Source organism: Cibotium barometz, chromosome 33, assembly GCF_041138505.1.
Source record: "Cibotium barometz isolate CiBa-2024 chromosome 33, ASM4113850v1, whole genome shotgun sequence".
Taxonomy (NCBI): Eukaryota; Viridiplantae; Streptophyta; class Polypodiopsida; order Cyatheales; family Cibotiaceae; genus Cibotium; species Cibotium barometz.
The window spans coordinates 44,192,254-44,208,787 of NC_141078.1; the positions used below are offsets into that span (position 1 = coordinate 44,192,254).

General features: G+C 46.4%; 1 protein-coding gene across 2 annotated transcripts in view; it reads left to right on the forward strand.

The window, feature by feature from the left end:
• LOC147619616 (transmembrane E3 ubiquitin-protein ligase FLY1-like) overlaps window positions 1–15,718 on the forward strand; it is a 78,407-nt gene extending 62,689 nt beyond the window's left edge. Inside the window, exons 11-16 of one of the 2 annotated variants that reach the window (XM_086773294.1) lie at window positions 4,285–4,452; window positions 4,590–4,918; window positions 14,513–14,629; window positions 14,770–14,956; window positions 15,065–15,180; window positions 15,270–15,718. In XM_086773294.1, coding sequence (XP_086629420.1) covers window positions 4,285–4,452; window positions 4,590–4,918; window positions 14,513–14,629; window positions 14,770–14,871 — 716 coding nt within the window. In that variant the 3' untranslated portion in view covers window positions 14,872–14,956; window positions 15,065–15,180; window positions 15,270–15,718. Of the gene's footprint in view, window positions 1–4,284; window positions 4,453–4,589; window positions 4,919–14,512; window positions 14,630–14,769; window positions 14,957–15,064 lie in introns of both variants that reach the window. The other variant, XM_086773293.1, reaches the window with a different exon arrangement.
• The last annotated feature ends 816 nt before the right edge of the window (window positions 15,719–16,534 follow it).

Sequence of the window (16,534 nt, forward strand, 5' to 3'; positions counted from 1 at the left end):
CAGCCACCTCATCGATGTATAGTCCAAATAGTGTAGGAGAGAGTGGGCATCTTTGCTTCACACCTATGGTGCTAGCAATAACATCAGATAGCCCCCCTGGGGCATCGTATGCGCCCGAAGACCTGCTCATATAAAGCATAGATGTCCCAAACCATCTCTGATGGGATCCCCAATGATTGTAGGCGCTGGAAGAGTCTCTCTCGTGGCACCGTGTCAAATGCTTTGCTGAAATCCACAAAGCAGCAGTATAATCTCTTCTCCCGCGTCCTAGCCTGGTCAATCAGACATCTCAGAGTGAATATATGGTCAATAGTGGAGAAAGCTCGTCGGAATCCAGCCTGCCCTGGTGCTCGCAGTCCCTCCTTCTCTGCATATGAGCTCAACTCTGCCTCGAGCACTGCGCCATAGAGTTTGGCCAATGTATGACCAATCATGATAGTCCTGTAGTTGCTGGGGTCTAGCATGTCTCCCGCTTTGTGGAGAGGCACGATGGTGTGCATAGTCCACTCAGCGGGTAGGCCCTCTACTAGTGCCCTATTAAAGAGGTGAGCAACAAAGGGTCCCAATGTGTCAGCTGCATAAATAAGATGCTCACTCTGTATACCTGTGTGGTCAGCCGATCTCCCATGCTGTAACCGGCGGATAGCTCTCTCTACCATTGAGGCGGTAAAGAAAGTAGAGGTGGTAAGGCGGGATTCGTGTGGCTGTGGTATGGGCGGCTGTTGAGGAATATGGTAGAGGCTCTTTGCATATGTGTGCCATGTGTATGGATCCTCAATCAGGGTACGAGAGTAAGGCTCTCTCATCCTACGCCATGCAGTGGCTACATCTCTACTCATGAGTAGGTGGTATATATCCCAGTACTGTGCCTCCTCATATGCACGCCTCTTACGGCGTGTGAGGATCCTCATCTGTCGGCTCGCCTGTCTGTGTAATGGTGCCCAGTGCTCTATGGGCACGGAGGTGTCTATATAGCTCTTAGCACTCATCATCATACCACTGATTCTGGGGCATGCTCCCAGATCTATCTGTGTGTACAATATGTGTATGATGGGGGAAGCTGCGGGTGGCGGCCGTATGTAGTAGAGATGACAGGTGGGTGGTGAGTGTGTCTAGAGGTGACAGGGGATCCATCTGGAATAGCCCGTCATATACATGATGCTCATATATGTCTGCCAAGTCATGGGTAAAGTAGAAAGTTGTATGCGATGCCTGTGTGGGTTGTGTGGGTGCTCGTGTGGAGCTCGCCAGTGACAGTAAGAGGTACGTGTGATCCGCACCAATAGGACAGGGGGGGATGGTGAAAGATGTCACTGCCTGTGTGGTCTCCATGGACCCCATGATGTAGTCCACTGTGCTACCCCCCCTGATCGTGGAAAGCATGTCAGTGCTCTTGAATCCTGCCATTGTCTTATCCCATTATAAATAACGAGATGGTGTCGCGCTCCCAGCTCAAGTAAGTGATGACCATATCTGGTGTTATCCAGCCCCATGTCCTCTAACACCTTGCAAGGTATTGTGTCCTCCACCTCTAGTGTGTGCATCACCTCGGGGTGCTCGAAATCATAAATGTCACACTGTCGGCTCTGTGTCCATGCATTGAAGTCCCCCATAAGGAGGACTTCCCCCAGGTTGGAGTAGTGTATGATCTCATCTGAAGGGCTGCATATGGTGACTCTCCCAATGGCCCTGTGTCCTCCTCCTCGCCTCTACTCTCATCGTGTGCTGTCATGGCATATTTCGATCCTCTAGGAGAGAAGTAGCATAGAGCAATGTATAACACCCTGTCTGCTGAGAGCTGCAGTCTAATCCACATGTATCTAGCCTCCTGGTCACGTGCTACCACTTGTAGGTGCTCCTGTAGCTCTCGCTTGAAGAGTACCGCTATACGTCCAGATCCTCTCGATGTGCTCTGCCGTGTGGTCCCCCTGTATGTAAATTCCCACTGATAGCCCTCTATTTTGGGTAGCCCCCTCTCTGGGCTCTGGTGTGTCAGTGTAAGTAGTATGATGTCCCGTCCCTCCATGACCTCCTCCATCCTCCCAAGATGTGTCCAAAGTGCTCCATTGCAGTTCCAAACTGCTGGGTGTCTCTGTGAATCTGGATCCTCCGTAGCTGATGTCCCATAGGCTGCCTGGCGCTAATGGGTGGCCTTGCCATCGATGATGACACGGCCATCGCGATATAATGCTCTCTTGCCCTCTTTCCGGGCCTGTAGGACTCTCGGCATGCATGTTTTCCTGTGTTCTGTTTGCATCCTTGTAAGGTCGTCATCCAAATAGATGGGATCTCCCTGTAATCCTCGTAGAATCACCCTCTTCCTCATGAAGGTGACCCTCTCCGTCTCTCTTGCAAACTGTAGGATGAGGGCTCGCTTGCGTGTTGAGTCTTTCCCGGCTCTCCATGCTTTGGTGAAGGGGAGAGGGTCCTCTTCCCTGTAGCCCAGCTTCATGCATAGAAGCTGTCCATCTTTCTCGGGAGTGGAGTGGAGTGTCTCGGCTATACCTGTGACTCGAATGTTGAGGCAGCGGGCATGCTTCATCTTCTCCTCCTCAATGGTGGTGTGATTGATTTGGTGCTCTTCCCTTTGAGTCTCCTCCCTCACTTCTTTACGGATGTTCTTCTTCACCACCTCAACCCATCTTGATTGCTTGGCTTCGAGTTTTCCCTCCATGTCCTTTGTGATCTCCTTGGAGATCTCTTCTTTCATGGCCGTGAGAGTGTTGCCATTGATCTCCCCTTCTTCCTTCTCGGTGTTCTTGACGGCTACCAGTTCCACTTTCAATGCACTCACCTCCTCCTTGAGTGCTGTGTTCTCTTGTTCAAGGTCCGTGACCCGTGCTTCCAGGGCCATGATGTGCGGGTGTAGTTTGTTCTCCACCTCATTGAGGTTGGAATCGGATGTCTTCTTTTTCTCCTTGATTAGTGCCTTCATTGCCGTCTCGAGGGGCTCGAGCTTCTCTTGGAGACTTGGGCCATTCCTCGAGATTACTCTGCGGCCCTTCCCACAAGCAGGGAGGAGAGAGAGAGAAAGAAAGAAAGAAAGATATATTAACGTCTACGAGAGGCCAAAGTCGGCCTATGAGACAAAAAAATAATACAACTGTGTTCTTCCGGTCATCGGAAGAAAAGAAACAAAAGAAAAAGTGTGCATGTGTCTGGATACAACTGTGAATCATCATGGATCGGTGGAGCCCATATACAAACAATATAAGGGGGGTGGGGATGTGTGGATGGAGTGCTAAGGCAAGATGCATCTCTATATGCTGAAGGGGTAGTACAAGCATGCTATGCAGATCTATGTCTAACTCCATCCAGTGCCATAAGAGGGATATATGAGAGAAAGAAATAAAGATTTTATTAACGTCTTCCAAAAGACCGAACTCGGCCTATGAGACAAATCGGAGTACCTGTATGGGGTATCCTCTGTCATCCCAACAAAATGAAAAAGTACTGAATAAAAAAGCTGAATCTGGGTGTGCAGGGGATGGAGCTCTATTACGAGGAGAATGCAAAGCTATATGCATGGAGTATACAATCATGATATGCAACCTAGCTAGCTCCATCCTGTACCATACTGGGGGTATAAAATGGTATACATCAGTGAAGGGGGTGTCCACAGCTCCCTGAAGAACATGCCTGGGTGTGCTCTGAAGCGAGCCAGTCGCTCCGCACCCTCTCTGTGAAACTGAGCTCTGATCTCTGTCATCTCTCTCTGGCATAGGCGTGGTGTCCGAAAGCCAGGTGTCCTCTGTCTCCTGCGGGCTCTAAGTGTCTCTGCTCTCTGGAGAGTAATTCCCTGCCGTGTAGGGGCTGGGAGGGGTATGGATCTCTGAAAAAATGTAGTAATCTGTGTCTGTCGCCCCCCCTCTGGAGCTGTCTGAGCCTGTAATAATGTCTCTCTGTGGCGCTGTATGTCTAGAATGTATCTCCCCAGTATGCGCTGGTCTGAGAGAGAGAGAGAGAGAGAGAGAGAGAGAGAGAGAGAGAGTGTTATGTTGCTGCCTTGGGGGCCTGAGGAAGGGTGGGTGGACACGTAGATGGGCTAGCATAGTGGGAGAGAAGGCGGCGGCGAGCAGGGGTGCGAACAGCAGCGAAGAGTTGCGGGCGGCGACAGTAGCGAACAGCGAACAGGGGCTGCGAAGAGTTGCGGGCGGCGACAGGTCTTGGTCGCATAAAAAAGAGTTAGAGAGAGAGAGAGAGAGAGAGAGAGAGAGAGAGAGAGAGAGAGAGAGAGAGAGAGAGAGAGAGAGACGCTGACGCCAAGTCATTAATGTTCTGCAGAGTCTCTTTTCAATGCATTTGCGACAGCTGCTTTTTTCAAGTTTGTAATATTCTCAATATTTGAGATGAGATACCTCCTTGCTATTTGGAAGGCCCGGCGGCCCTTGAACTCTGGTGAAGGCTGGGAAATAATGAGGCGTGAACTCTCAGTTCTCTACTCCCGATTTTGTATGGAATTCCATCCTGTCAAATTGTTATGCCTTAACAAGTTGGCCTTCGATCAAATGGTTTATTTTTAGATGATGTTGAATCAATTATATGACATTCTATGTTGCTGATGCAATTCTGGGTGGATATTTGTGCAGATGGGGTTCTTCTAGGAGGCATTCTCATCATGTATGAGTTTCACAGTATGCTACCATACATTTTGTTCTGTTTTTACTCCTTTTGGATCCCACAGATTGTCACCAATGTTGTACGGGATACGCGCAAACCATTGCATGTTCACTATATCTTGGGAATCACAGTAACTCGTTTAGCCATTCCCTTATACACATTTGGATGTCCAAAAAATTTCATGCGGGTTGTGGTGGACATCAAATGGTGTATCTGTCTCAGTACCTTTCTACTAGTGCAAGTAGTTATTCTCCTCCTCCAGCATTATTTTGGCGCGTGCTGGTTCATCCCTCACCAGGTTTGATTCTCAAACTTTCTGTTAAGCATGCTTACTTTCCATGCGTGAATTAATCCAAAAGATTTCTATGGGCTAGATTTTAAACTTATTTTGTGCCTGATCTCACAACCTACCCCCTGGGTTCATTGTTCCCTTCCATATGGCCATAGTTGTGCGAGGCGTGCCTCTAACAGTCTGAGGCGTACGACTGCCTGATCGAGGTGTCCACCCAATTTTTATTTTTATTTTTATTTTTATTGCTGGTTTGAGTCTTTAGACGAGGGCTTTAAGGGCCCAAGGCAGCCCCTCTCACACACACTCTCTCCCTCATTCTCTCCCTCCCTGCCTTAAGCCTTTCTCAAGACCCAAAGTTCAAAGTTCAAACACACTAGGATGATGATGTTTTTTATACCCACTTTTGGAGCTATCTCTATACTCTACCGGTTCATTTCAGTTCATTTCATTTTACGTTGTACCCTTGAATCTTGATGATGTATCCAGATGATGAGGATGGACTATTTTGGTCTCATAGGTCATTTTGGCCTTTTGCAAACGTTTAATACAGCTTTCTTTCTTTCACACACACACACACTCTCTCCCTCTCTCATACACACCCTCTCTCTCCCTCCCTCAAGGCTCATACATACACACTCTAGTCTCTCTCTCTCTCTCAACTTTCACTATATATCTATCTATCACTATATATATATATATAAAACAGACGCCTCTAAAAAATACGAGTCTTTCGAGGCGCGTACCATACCCGCCTCGTACCAAACGCCTCTGACGCCTCTAACAACCATGCGTATGGCTACCACCTATGTTTTATGGTTGATTATATATACCCAAAGAGTATGCCTGCTTTTATGGCGGTAAGTTTTTTCTACTTATAAATGGTCACTTTGTTTTCTCGTCATTTTCAAAGTGCCACCTAGCTCTAGAGATCTCACCCTTGACTTCTCCCCTAATCACTTAGATTCTCCTCTTCACTTTGTTTTCTGGTCATTTCAAAGTGCCACCTAGCTCTAGAGATCTCACCCTTGACTTTGTTTTCTAGTCATCTTCAAAGTGCCACCTAGCGCTAGAGATCTCACCCTTGACTTCTCCCCTACCTCTTGCATCCTACTAGAGAATCCTCCATGGATAGTACGTGCTTGGAGGCGGCTTGGTCTTCCCGCCCGAAGGCATTACAACTTGTGGTCTTGCAAAGCAGCCACAGTACCAACTGATGGTGTCAGGGCCTCCGAGTCACAAGTACTCACTGCTGGGCTACCTGTTTGTTATATTTCACTTTCTTTGCAACAGTGGTGCTAGGATTCATTCTTCATTGGCTTTTGATTGGATGTGGTTCTCTACCTGAGGACTCCATCACAACCTTTAGATTTTGCCAACCAAGGTTTACCTCAAGTGCATCCTCTCAGAGTAGAACTTAAGCATTTGAATGCAGGAACATTGCTGGAGTCCGTCACCCTGGTGGGTAGGATCGTATTAGCAGAGTAGCCTGATACGATCTGCAAGCCAGTCTTTTCAGAGTACAAGGCGGCATTACAGACTATGGAAGTTGATTCTCAGGCTTTGAGATCAAGAATGGACTTAATTATTTGTGTCACCAACCAATTTTCTCCTGTCTGGAAGATCGTTGCTAGGCTCTATAAGATCTGAGATTTGTTTGCATGAGAATGTTAGTGTGACTTGTTTTGGGCGTGGTCATTGCTTGGTTTTATGCATATGACTGTGCATGGGATTTAGGGATGCCCGAAAGGCTCAAGGATCGGCGTGTGATTGTGGGCCCCACCTTATGGTTCGCTTTGTGCACTGATAACTTGGGCGTTTGTATGTGTAGGGAGGTAGGCATGAAACCTAATATTTTTATTTTTGTTGTTATTGTTTACTGACTTGAGTCTAAGGTCAACACAAAAATCAATGCCAAATAAAAAGCTTGAAGTAAGTATGGAAAGCATGAGAAAGGAGGCCATCACCCATTAAGAAAATTGATCCCGTTTCATCCTCGTATCTTTAATGTATGCACTCCCAAGTTATATGGAAGAGCTGCCTGGCTGCTCGAGTTTTCAGGTTGCTTTGTACAGACGACTTACTCACATGCATACGATCTTATGGACATTGTAAGGGCGTCCGCATGAATGCATGGATTGTATGGACAGGCCTGTACTAGGGTGCAGAATTTGAGACTGGGTGGTTTGGTGCTGAAATGAACGTTTGGACGTTTCACTGCTCCCCGGGCTGATTTGGGGGCTGATATTTAAAGCTTTCCAGAGGATTTGCTTTATCTACCTTGTTGGGCACCTGGGAAGGTGTCTATTTGGATTATTTTGCTTTTTGGCTGCTTTCAGGGCAAAGCTTGTGCCATTGGTACATACTTGGGCTGTTTGGACACTTGAAGAAGGTGCAAGGCTGGTCAAAGGCTTGGTACAACTCAACTGTCCAATGCAATTTTGATTACATGAGACGTGTCTATAGAGATGCGGGTTTCTTAATGAACCCATCCTTTGTAACTCTGATAACTTCTTTCTATAGAATTGGAGTCTCGTGGGGAGCTGTGCTTGTAACTTGGTTGAACACAATGCCAATCAATACACTTAAATACACTAAGATTTGATGGACACTTGTTCAAATACAAGAAGTAAATTGCTGAATTGACATATTGATCTTGGGAGAATCAAGTACATAGTGTCATGGGCATTTCTAATCAGATTTCCATACCAATGCATATGAATACAGTATTGCAAACAAGTGGTTGTCGATGTAGACTTGCAACCCACACTACCCTCTCCAGTGCCCATGTTCCCTACCATCTGCTCTCTATTGTTCCACCAACACATGGTAGCAACAATCTGCAAGAGAGCACGTAGGACAAGAGAACACTACACAGGGTATGTGATCTTGTAATCCGGTTCCTCCCTCCTGCTACTTGCTCCCATATTAAGCATAAAAGCTTACCAATAGCAAGTAGAGTCGATGACAGCGGAAGTCTTCGCGATGGAAGTCCTTGGAGTGTTGAGATCTTTGATTTGTCGCCTTTCTTCGCGACAAAAGTCTTCAAGAGGATGAAGGGAACCTTGGGAAAGCTTCCCCTATGGTTCAACTTGAGAAAGGAGAGCTGAAATTAGGGTTTTCAGCAAAAAGACCAGAAATTATAGCAATAAAGAGAGCTTTTTTGTTGAATTTCAATCATTGGGAGTGTGTAGGAGAGTGATTAGTATCCAGAAACACTCTAGGAAGCTTGAAAATCACCTTAGCAAGCTTGGAAATGGAGTTGGGAAGAAGAATGTGCAGAAAATGCAGCCCAACAGCCCTCATGAAGAAGGCGCCATTGGGACAGCCCCTGTGACTGGCATCATTTTTGAACCAGAAGGTGATGCATAAAGCATAGATACATGTGCCCTGTAAGCATGAGGCATGGCTGGCCTCTCAACATGCATTGATACATTTTGCAGCCATAACTTCTCCCTCACGAGCACACTCCAAGGCATGAGTGGCATGAGAGATACGCGGAATACCTGCACCAACAGAAAATTGCAGCCCATGTTGCATGTGTTGTGTATGCACATTTTCAGCCGGCAATGGCATTTGACATATATTTTGACCACTGCCATAAACATTGTATCCTTCACGGGCTACTTAAGGTTTTCTTGCATGGCGTGAAGTCACTGATTGTTCCTCTCCCATAGCATGGAGATTCATCCTCTTAGACATAAGTTCTTGTTCGGGCACTTGTGGGGATTCCAAGACATGTGGGATGGTTGCCTTTTCTGCATAGGCATCCTCGGTACGAGCCAAGTATGCACGTGCTGCATCCCTCGGTTGCATGTGCAACTCTTGAGCAATCATTGCCATTGCATGATCCATATAAGATTCAGCTTTCTTGGTCTTCAAACGGTCATGTATCAATGGATCCTCGCGGCGGTAGAGATTCAATTCTTCTTGTTGTGCATGGAGGAGAGCCTGCATACGAGTAAGTTTAGCCCTCAAGACTATGGACTCTTCTTCTTGCATCTTCTCTTTGCCACGAGACGGCTGTCCCACATATTCATGTTCCCTATTGTGCACCACATGAGTTTGCTCATCCTGTAAAGCATTGGAAGCATGCATTTCATTGTCCCCGCCTCTTGTGTTAGCATCTCCAACATTCATTGTATGGCTGTCCATAATGTTCTAAGTGTAGAGATAGCTAGTGTTCACGGTGATCATCTCTCACGATAGAAGTGAAAGAGAACCGTATGCTCTGATACCAATGTAACTTGGTTGAACACAATGCTAATCAATACACTTAAATACACTAAGATTAGATGGACACTTGTTCAAATACAAGAAGTAAATTGTTGAATTGACAAGAGACACACAATGAGCCGGAACGGCCGACCCCTCCCTCAAATAAAGTATATTGATCTTGGGAGAATCAAGTACATAGTGGCATGGGCATTTCTGACCAGATTTCCATACCAATGCATATGAATACAGTATTGCAAACAAGTGGTTGTCGATGTAGACTTGCAACCCACACTACCCTCTCAAGTGTCCATGTTCCCTACCATCCGCTCTCTATTGTTCCACCAACACATGGTAGCAACAATCTGCAAGAGAGCACGTAGGACAAGAGAACACTACACAGGGTATGTGATCTTGTAATCCGGTTCCTCCCTCCTGCTACTTGCTCCCATATTTAAGCATAAAAGCTTACCAATAGCAAGTAGAGTCAATGACAGCGGAAGTCTTCGCGATGGAAGTTCTTGGAGTGTTGAGATCTTTGATTTGTCGCCTTTCTTCGCGACAAAAGTCTTCAAGAGGATGAAGGGAACCTTGGGAAAGCTTCCCCTATGGTTCAACTTGAGAAAGGAGAGCTGAAATTAGGGTTTTCAGCAAAAAGACCAGAAATTACAGCAATAAAGAGAGCTGTTTTGCTGAATTTCAGTCATTGGGAGTGTGTAGGAGAGTGATTAGTATCCAAAAACACTCTAGCAAGCTTGGAAATGGAGTTGGGAAGGAGAATGTTAAGAAAATGCAGCCCAACAACCCTCATGAAGGAGGCGCCAAACTCTAGAGAGAGAAAGAGGAGTGAGGTGGTGAGTTGTCCAGTGTAGGTGGCAGGCAGGTGCTGCAAAATGGGAAAGTGCAGCAGAACAACTATGCATCCTCAAGCAAAAACAATGAGGATAATGAAAGGTTGTTTGTTATGTAGCATGTCGTGAATGCCATGTCTGAAAATGTTAAAGCAGCACAAAAAGATGATGTATGGTATGTGGATTCAGGTGCTTCGAACGACATGACAAGTCATGGGGAGTGGTTCAAGGAGATGAAAAACCTTGAAAGACCAGGTTTTGTGGAAACAGGGGATGACACTGCTCATCCGATTGCCCATGGTGGAGATGTGCCATTGTCTATGCAGGATGGCAAAGTGAAGTACCTTGCAGATGTACTTTACGTTTCGAACATAACAAAGAATCTGGTTTCAGTCAACCTAGAGTGGACACATGGCTGGTTACTCCCTTTGTAGAAAGGGGATAAGGTCTCGGCGGTCGACATTGGGTTATGTCCACCTCGGGACATCAGTGTGTGTGAACACCTGGCTGGTCATAATTTATAAGTGAGTTCTGGTCGCCCAAAACTTAATGAAGTGTGTACACATTCACTTATAAATTAGTGCTAACTCCTAGGGCCAAGTTTAGGATCAATACTTACCACCTGTCACATGCCACATAACCATGTCAGCAGACAGTTTCACACGCACGGTTCGCGGACGGGCGTCCCCTTACCCGGAACTACACATTGGTCAAGCAAGCATGAAAACGCAATTTCAATTGCAAGCAAGCACATAAAGATGCTATGCAATGCAGCATTGGTATGGACAATCCCCGTTCATGAGACTATACCAAAATAGACGTGCTCCAGGCAAGTACACGAGGTACCAGACCCAATGGAACACCAATCCACCAAGCATTTTCGGGCATATATACGGAGGCACAAGTCCCAACGGAAAGCCAAGTCTACAGTATCACATGAGTGGCATCAATCCCCGACATAAACAACTGCCATGGACACTAGTCCAATGTACATACAGAAAGAAAGATTTTATTAACGTCTTCCAAAAGACCGAACTCGGCCTATGAGACAAATCGGAGTACCTATATGGGGTATCCTCTGTCATCCCAACAAAATGAATAAGTACTGAACAAAAAACCTGAATCTGGGTGTGCGGGGGATGGAGCTCTACTACTAGGAGAATGCAAAGCTATATGCATGGAGTATACTATCATGATATGCAACCTAGCTAGCTCCATCCTGTACCATACTGGGGGTATAAAATGGTATACATCAGTGAAGGGGGTATCCACAGCTCCCTGAAGAACATGCCTGGGTGTGCTCTGAAGCGAGCCAGTCGCTCCGCACCCTCTCTGTGAAACTGAGCTCTGATCTCTGTCATCTCTCTCTGGTATAGGCGTGGTGTCCGAAAGCCAGGTGTCCTCTGTCTCCTGCGGGCTCTAAGTGTCTCTGCTCTCTGGAGAGTAATTCCTTGCCGTGTAGGGGCTGGGAGGGGGATGGATCTCTGAAAAAATGTAGTAATCTGTGTCTGTCGCCCCCCCTCTGGAGCCGTCTGAGCCTGTAATAATGTCTCTCTATGGCGCTGTATGTCTAGAATGAATCTCCCCAGTATGCGCTAGTCTGCTGCCTCAAAGATCTGGCGTAGGGAATGTGGCTCTCTGAATAAAATGGGATATCTCTCTCTGATGGCTGTATATGCTCTGCATCTGCATACATAATGCTCCTCACTCTCCACCTCCTCTCTGCACAATCTGCATACCCTCTCCTCTCGGGGGCTTCGTGCTGCTCTGTCAGTCTCAATCTCCAATCGGTGTGATGAAACTCTAAGCTGACCAATAGCCACTCGGGAGCCGTGTGGTAAAAAGCTCTCCATGTATCTAGGCCTCTCTATAAATCCATCATCAGTGATACTCATGAAGCGATCTCTGTAGTATAGCATCTTCGGTGGAAGAGGCTGTGTAGGCGATATCCATGTCTCTCGTGTATAGAGCTGCCATAGATCCTGTCTCAATACTTTGTTCCTCTCACTATGAGAGAGACGGATATGTGGTGCATCCCTGTCATACTGGAATGGTGGTAGATGATCCATGTCTAGGCCATGCTGTGAGAACCAATGTGTGACCTGTGCATACCATGATCCTCTGTCTCCTGCCTCAGCCAGCTGTCTAGATGCCTCAAAAGCTCTGTATGACAATCTGTCCTGTGGCATCTCTCTGAATCTGTCTAGCAGGCATATAGTCTGAAATATGGCCTCTACCATCATAGGAGGCGCAGCAAACTCTGCTCGGATAATGTCATGAGGTACTGACAATTTGCTGCGTATCATGCGTGCCATCATGAGGGCCTGTGGTCTCTCTATTCGTGTCCACCAATGGGTAGCAAGGCCTGGCGCCCATACCGCTGCTCCATACATCAATGCCGGTGTGACTAATGTGTCAAATAGCCACCCCTTCGTCTGGGGCTCCTGAAAATGCGCCTGGTGGCACTGTCTCTCTAGCATAGCCAATGCTAGAGAGAGAGAGGTTATATTAATGTCTTCAAAAGACCCCAAGGGTCTATGAGACCTAAAAGTAGTACAATGAATCCATAAAAAATATTGAGCCATGGAAAAAGGAACTAGCTAACAATGCTGTGAGAGACAGATGGCTGATATACACACAGAGGAGAGGATCTGCTGATTATGCCACACAGAGGTTGAGACAGAGGAGCATTACATATGCCGCTGCCCAGTATACCATGAGATCCGCAAGAGGTTTCACTATTTGTATCGTGAGGGATTTGGTCCACTCTCCAAAATAATGCATTGACTTCCCGGACCACTGTTACCTAGGCTTTTTCTTGTTTGAGCTCCCCAGACACAGGGACACTTTCTTGAGAGAGCTTCGGCCCCAGCCACCCCGCCCCCTCCCTCGCTAGCCAACCATTACCAGTTTCTTCTGGACCCAGGAGGTAGGACACCGATACAGTGGATCTTATGGACCCACCCCAAGTTGCTCTGGACCCAGAGGAGTTACCCCAGACCAGACCTCGGCACTTCAGTGTGTCTAATGCCCCTGGCCGTTGGCCACGATCCCCTTATCAGCTCCAGATCCTGGACGTGCTCCACCGCCATCGAGCTACCTGTCCACGTGACATAGCTAAGGGAGACCTCCCGGCCATACTCATTAGCCCCATGCTTGATATTTTGGAGAGTGTACTGGGGGACTGATGTTGCTCTCATGTTTCTATGTTCCTAGTATTCCATGATGAGTTTCCATGGACAGTTTTGAATCACCCAAGTGAGATAGCTATGTTACTGTTTGGTTTCTATTTTATTTTCCATTCCATGATGAGATATGCCATGGACATTATTGTATCACATAGGCTACATCGGGTCTTTAGTAGACACTTAATCTCTCTCTCTCTCTCTCTCTCTCTCTCTCTCTCTCTCTCCATACAGGTACTCCGATTTGTCTCATAGGCCGAGTTCGGTCTTTTGGAAGACGTTAATAAAATCTTTCTTTCTTTCTTTCTTTTCTCTCTCTCTCGCAGCAGCAGCGATGGCATGACCGTGTGCACCTTGCCCTGCTCGCGCTTCGCGCTGCTGGCGTTATCACTTGATGCCCATCCCTGCCTGCGCTCCCTGCTGCACTGCGTGCCCTGTTCCGCCCTGTTTTGCTGCACCCGCACTGCTGCGCCTTTGATGCGCCTGCTCACACCCACCCGCCCGCGCTGCTGTGCTCTTGCTGTGACTGTGCACACCCCGTTTGCGTTCCCACCCACCCTTGCCTGATAGGCCCCCAGGACAGAAACTAGGAGGAAATAGCCACAATGAATCTACAGGAGCTGGAGGCATACACCAATGACAGTGGAGGACAACGCCAAGAAGGTGCTGGGCGAACTGAAGAAGGTGCTCGACAGGGTCCTGAACCAACATGAAAAACAGTTGGAGGGCCTCCGCAAGGAGATACAAGGCAGCAAAGGTGAACCACCAGGAGTAGTAGTTCGGCTGTCGAAGAAGACCCAGATGCAACAACAGGAAATGCCAGAGGCTATCCTAGTGATAGGGAACTCTGGGCAGAGATGGAAGCCGGAAAGGCTACGGTCAAGGACCATACAGTGGAGGAAGTGGAACTAAATATTCAGGAGGGTCTAAGGACGTACTTGGAGCAGTTAAGGGCTGCGAGTGATAAGTTGCGGGAAGAACCGGAGACCACCAAGAAAGATTGGGTGGAGGTGGTCCCTTCCAATGGATTGTTGGGACTGATGAAACTAATCCATCCCACATGCGGAGCCTGCATTGCTTCCATCCGTGTGATAACCTTACCACTAGAAGCTTGAGAGAGAGAGAGAGAGAGAGAGAGAGGTATTAATGTCGGTAGAATGCAACACGAGGGCATATACGACCAACGGTTGGAGAGAGAGAGAGAGAGAGAGAGAGAGAGAGAGAGAGAGAGGATTTTGTACTGTTCGATTCTGTGTTTCTCTTCAAATTCTGAGGACAAAAATAGCTCACAATTTAAAGTCAAAGCTTACACTAAAAAGTCCTGATTTAAACATCCCTCTTTATCATTGCAGTTGTTACCAGAGAAGTATAGCTATTTCAGGAGGGTTCATAGAGATGACAATGTTTCTATGGATTGTGTGATTTGTATGGCTGCTGTTGACACCAGGCAACGAGCTTCAGAATGTATGGTGAGTATTGAAGGGGTCCAATGTCATCTTCATGGTGTTGCATCATTCATATTGGAGGGTTAGGTCACCTTGACGTATTGGAAAGGTAGGCATCTTACCCTCAATATTACCGCGAATTGTAATGTGCTTGGATCTTTCAGGTAACTCCATGCGACCATTTTTTCCATGCTGGTTGTCTACAACGCTGGATGGACATCAAAATGGAATGTCCTACTTGTCGGCGACCCTTGCCTCCCATGTAGGCATTGCAAAACGTTTTTTAATGTTGTAATAAAGGTCCCACCAGTTGGCTCAGTCAGCCTGAAACAGCATACCTCAATTTGGCAGGTGATTTCCAATTGCCACTAGTATAGTCTTTTAAAGGAGCTAGCCATTGGAATGATTGCATCACTCACTTTGGCACTTCTGATTAATACTTGGTTCTAAAAAATGCAGGACACCTTCTTCTCTGAACGCTTAATTTGATTGAAGGGATCTGAGCAGTTGGGAGTGCTTGGCAGTATTTAGAGGCTGCACTGTAAGATATTGGAAGTTCCCCATATGCTGATTTGGTATGCTTTTCATGTTATTTCAAATAAAGTACGCTTCATGTTCCACATGTAAATTCTCCTACTCTGAGCCCAAGAAGTTGGCTTTACAGCTGATCTAGTTCCTTCTAGAATTCCTGGAGTTCCTATGCGGTTCCTCGCATGTTTGTTTCCCTTGTGCAGTTCAGGTTGATCCAGTCCCAAGTAAATTTAGTAGGTCCACGCAATCATGCAGCACATTTCCCTTGTGCAGTTCAGGTTGATCCAGTCTCAAGTAAATTAAGTAGTAGGTCCTTGCAATCATACAGCAGAAGTGTAAAAAATGAATTAGATGGTGGTCACAGTAGTATCCACAAGGATTGGCCGAAATTTGCAAGCATCATTATAGCAGATTACAATGTATCTCCAAGAAAATCGAGTAGCTGCTGGATCATGCTGCAGGATGTTATATGAAAGCTAGAAGAAAGTAATGGTGGTTGAATGAATGAAATGTAGACTTCAAAGGCTCTCAAATGCCTCCTCTTTTTCAAAAGGCCGGGTTAATGCATCAATGGTTTTTGAATAACGGAGTTGAGGCAGGTCATGAAGGTAGTATTAAGATCTACCCTTATGTGTATTTGCATGTGGAGTACATAACTATTCACATCCAGCATGACTGTTTGCTTCGCTAAGTAAATCAAACCACCACATTGACGAAAGTTCCTCTAAACTTTGACCATTTTTGTATGTTTATGTTTTTAACTTCGATTTACTACTTGAAATGTGTACATGCATTGACAGAATTTACTCTAAACTAATTACAACATTTGCATGTTCAGATTTTGCACTTTAAAATGGTTAAACAGACCAGTTTTTTTTTCAGAAAGTAGACTTCTATTAAGTATGAAAAATTTTACAAAATGGAGATTTCACACCAACAAGCAAGGTGGAGATCTCAACCAATCAGGAGCCCTGTGCTGCCAATAGGGTCCCGAATGAGAGGATGTGAAAAAGATACCAATGTTACACTCTCATAAATTGGGCGTGCTTCCTCTCCGTAGCTCTCGAAGATCCTTGGATTCTGGCCCAGGTAGCCATAATGGTGTGAATAATATCACTCCAAATCCTGCAAAGACTGTAACCGGCCTCTGATAGAAACCAGAGTGCGGTAGATTAGCAATCACCCGTCCACTTGTAGTCTAGATGTGAAAACAAAGCAGATTGGAGCTAGAGTGCCCAAATCTGAAAACACAGCGACACCTGTTGGCCCCAAAGCTTGGCGCCCCTTGCGGTATTTCTTTATTCAATTAATATAATATGAATGGCCGAGTACAACACAAAAATCAGCCAAGAGTTTACACCTGTATGTCCAATCTGACGGCCCACAATCCCTCTTAGC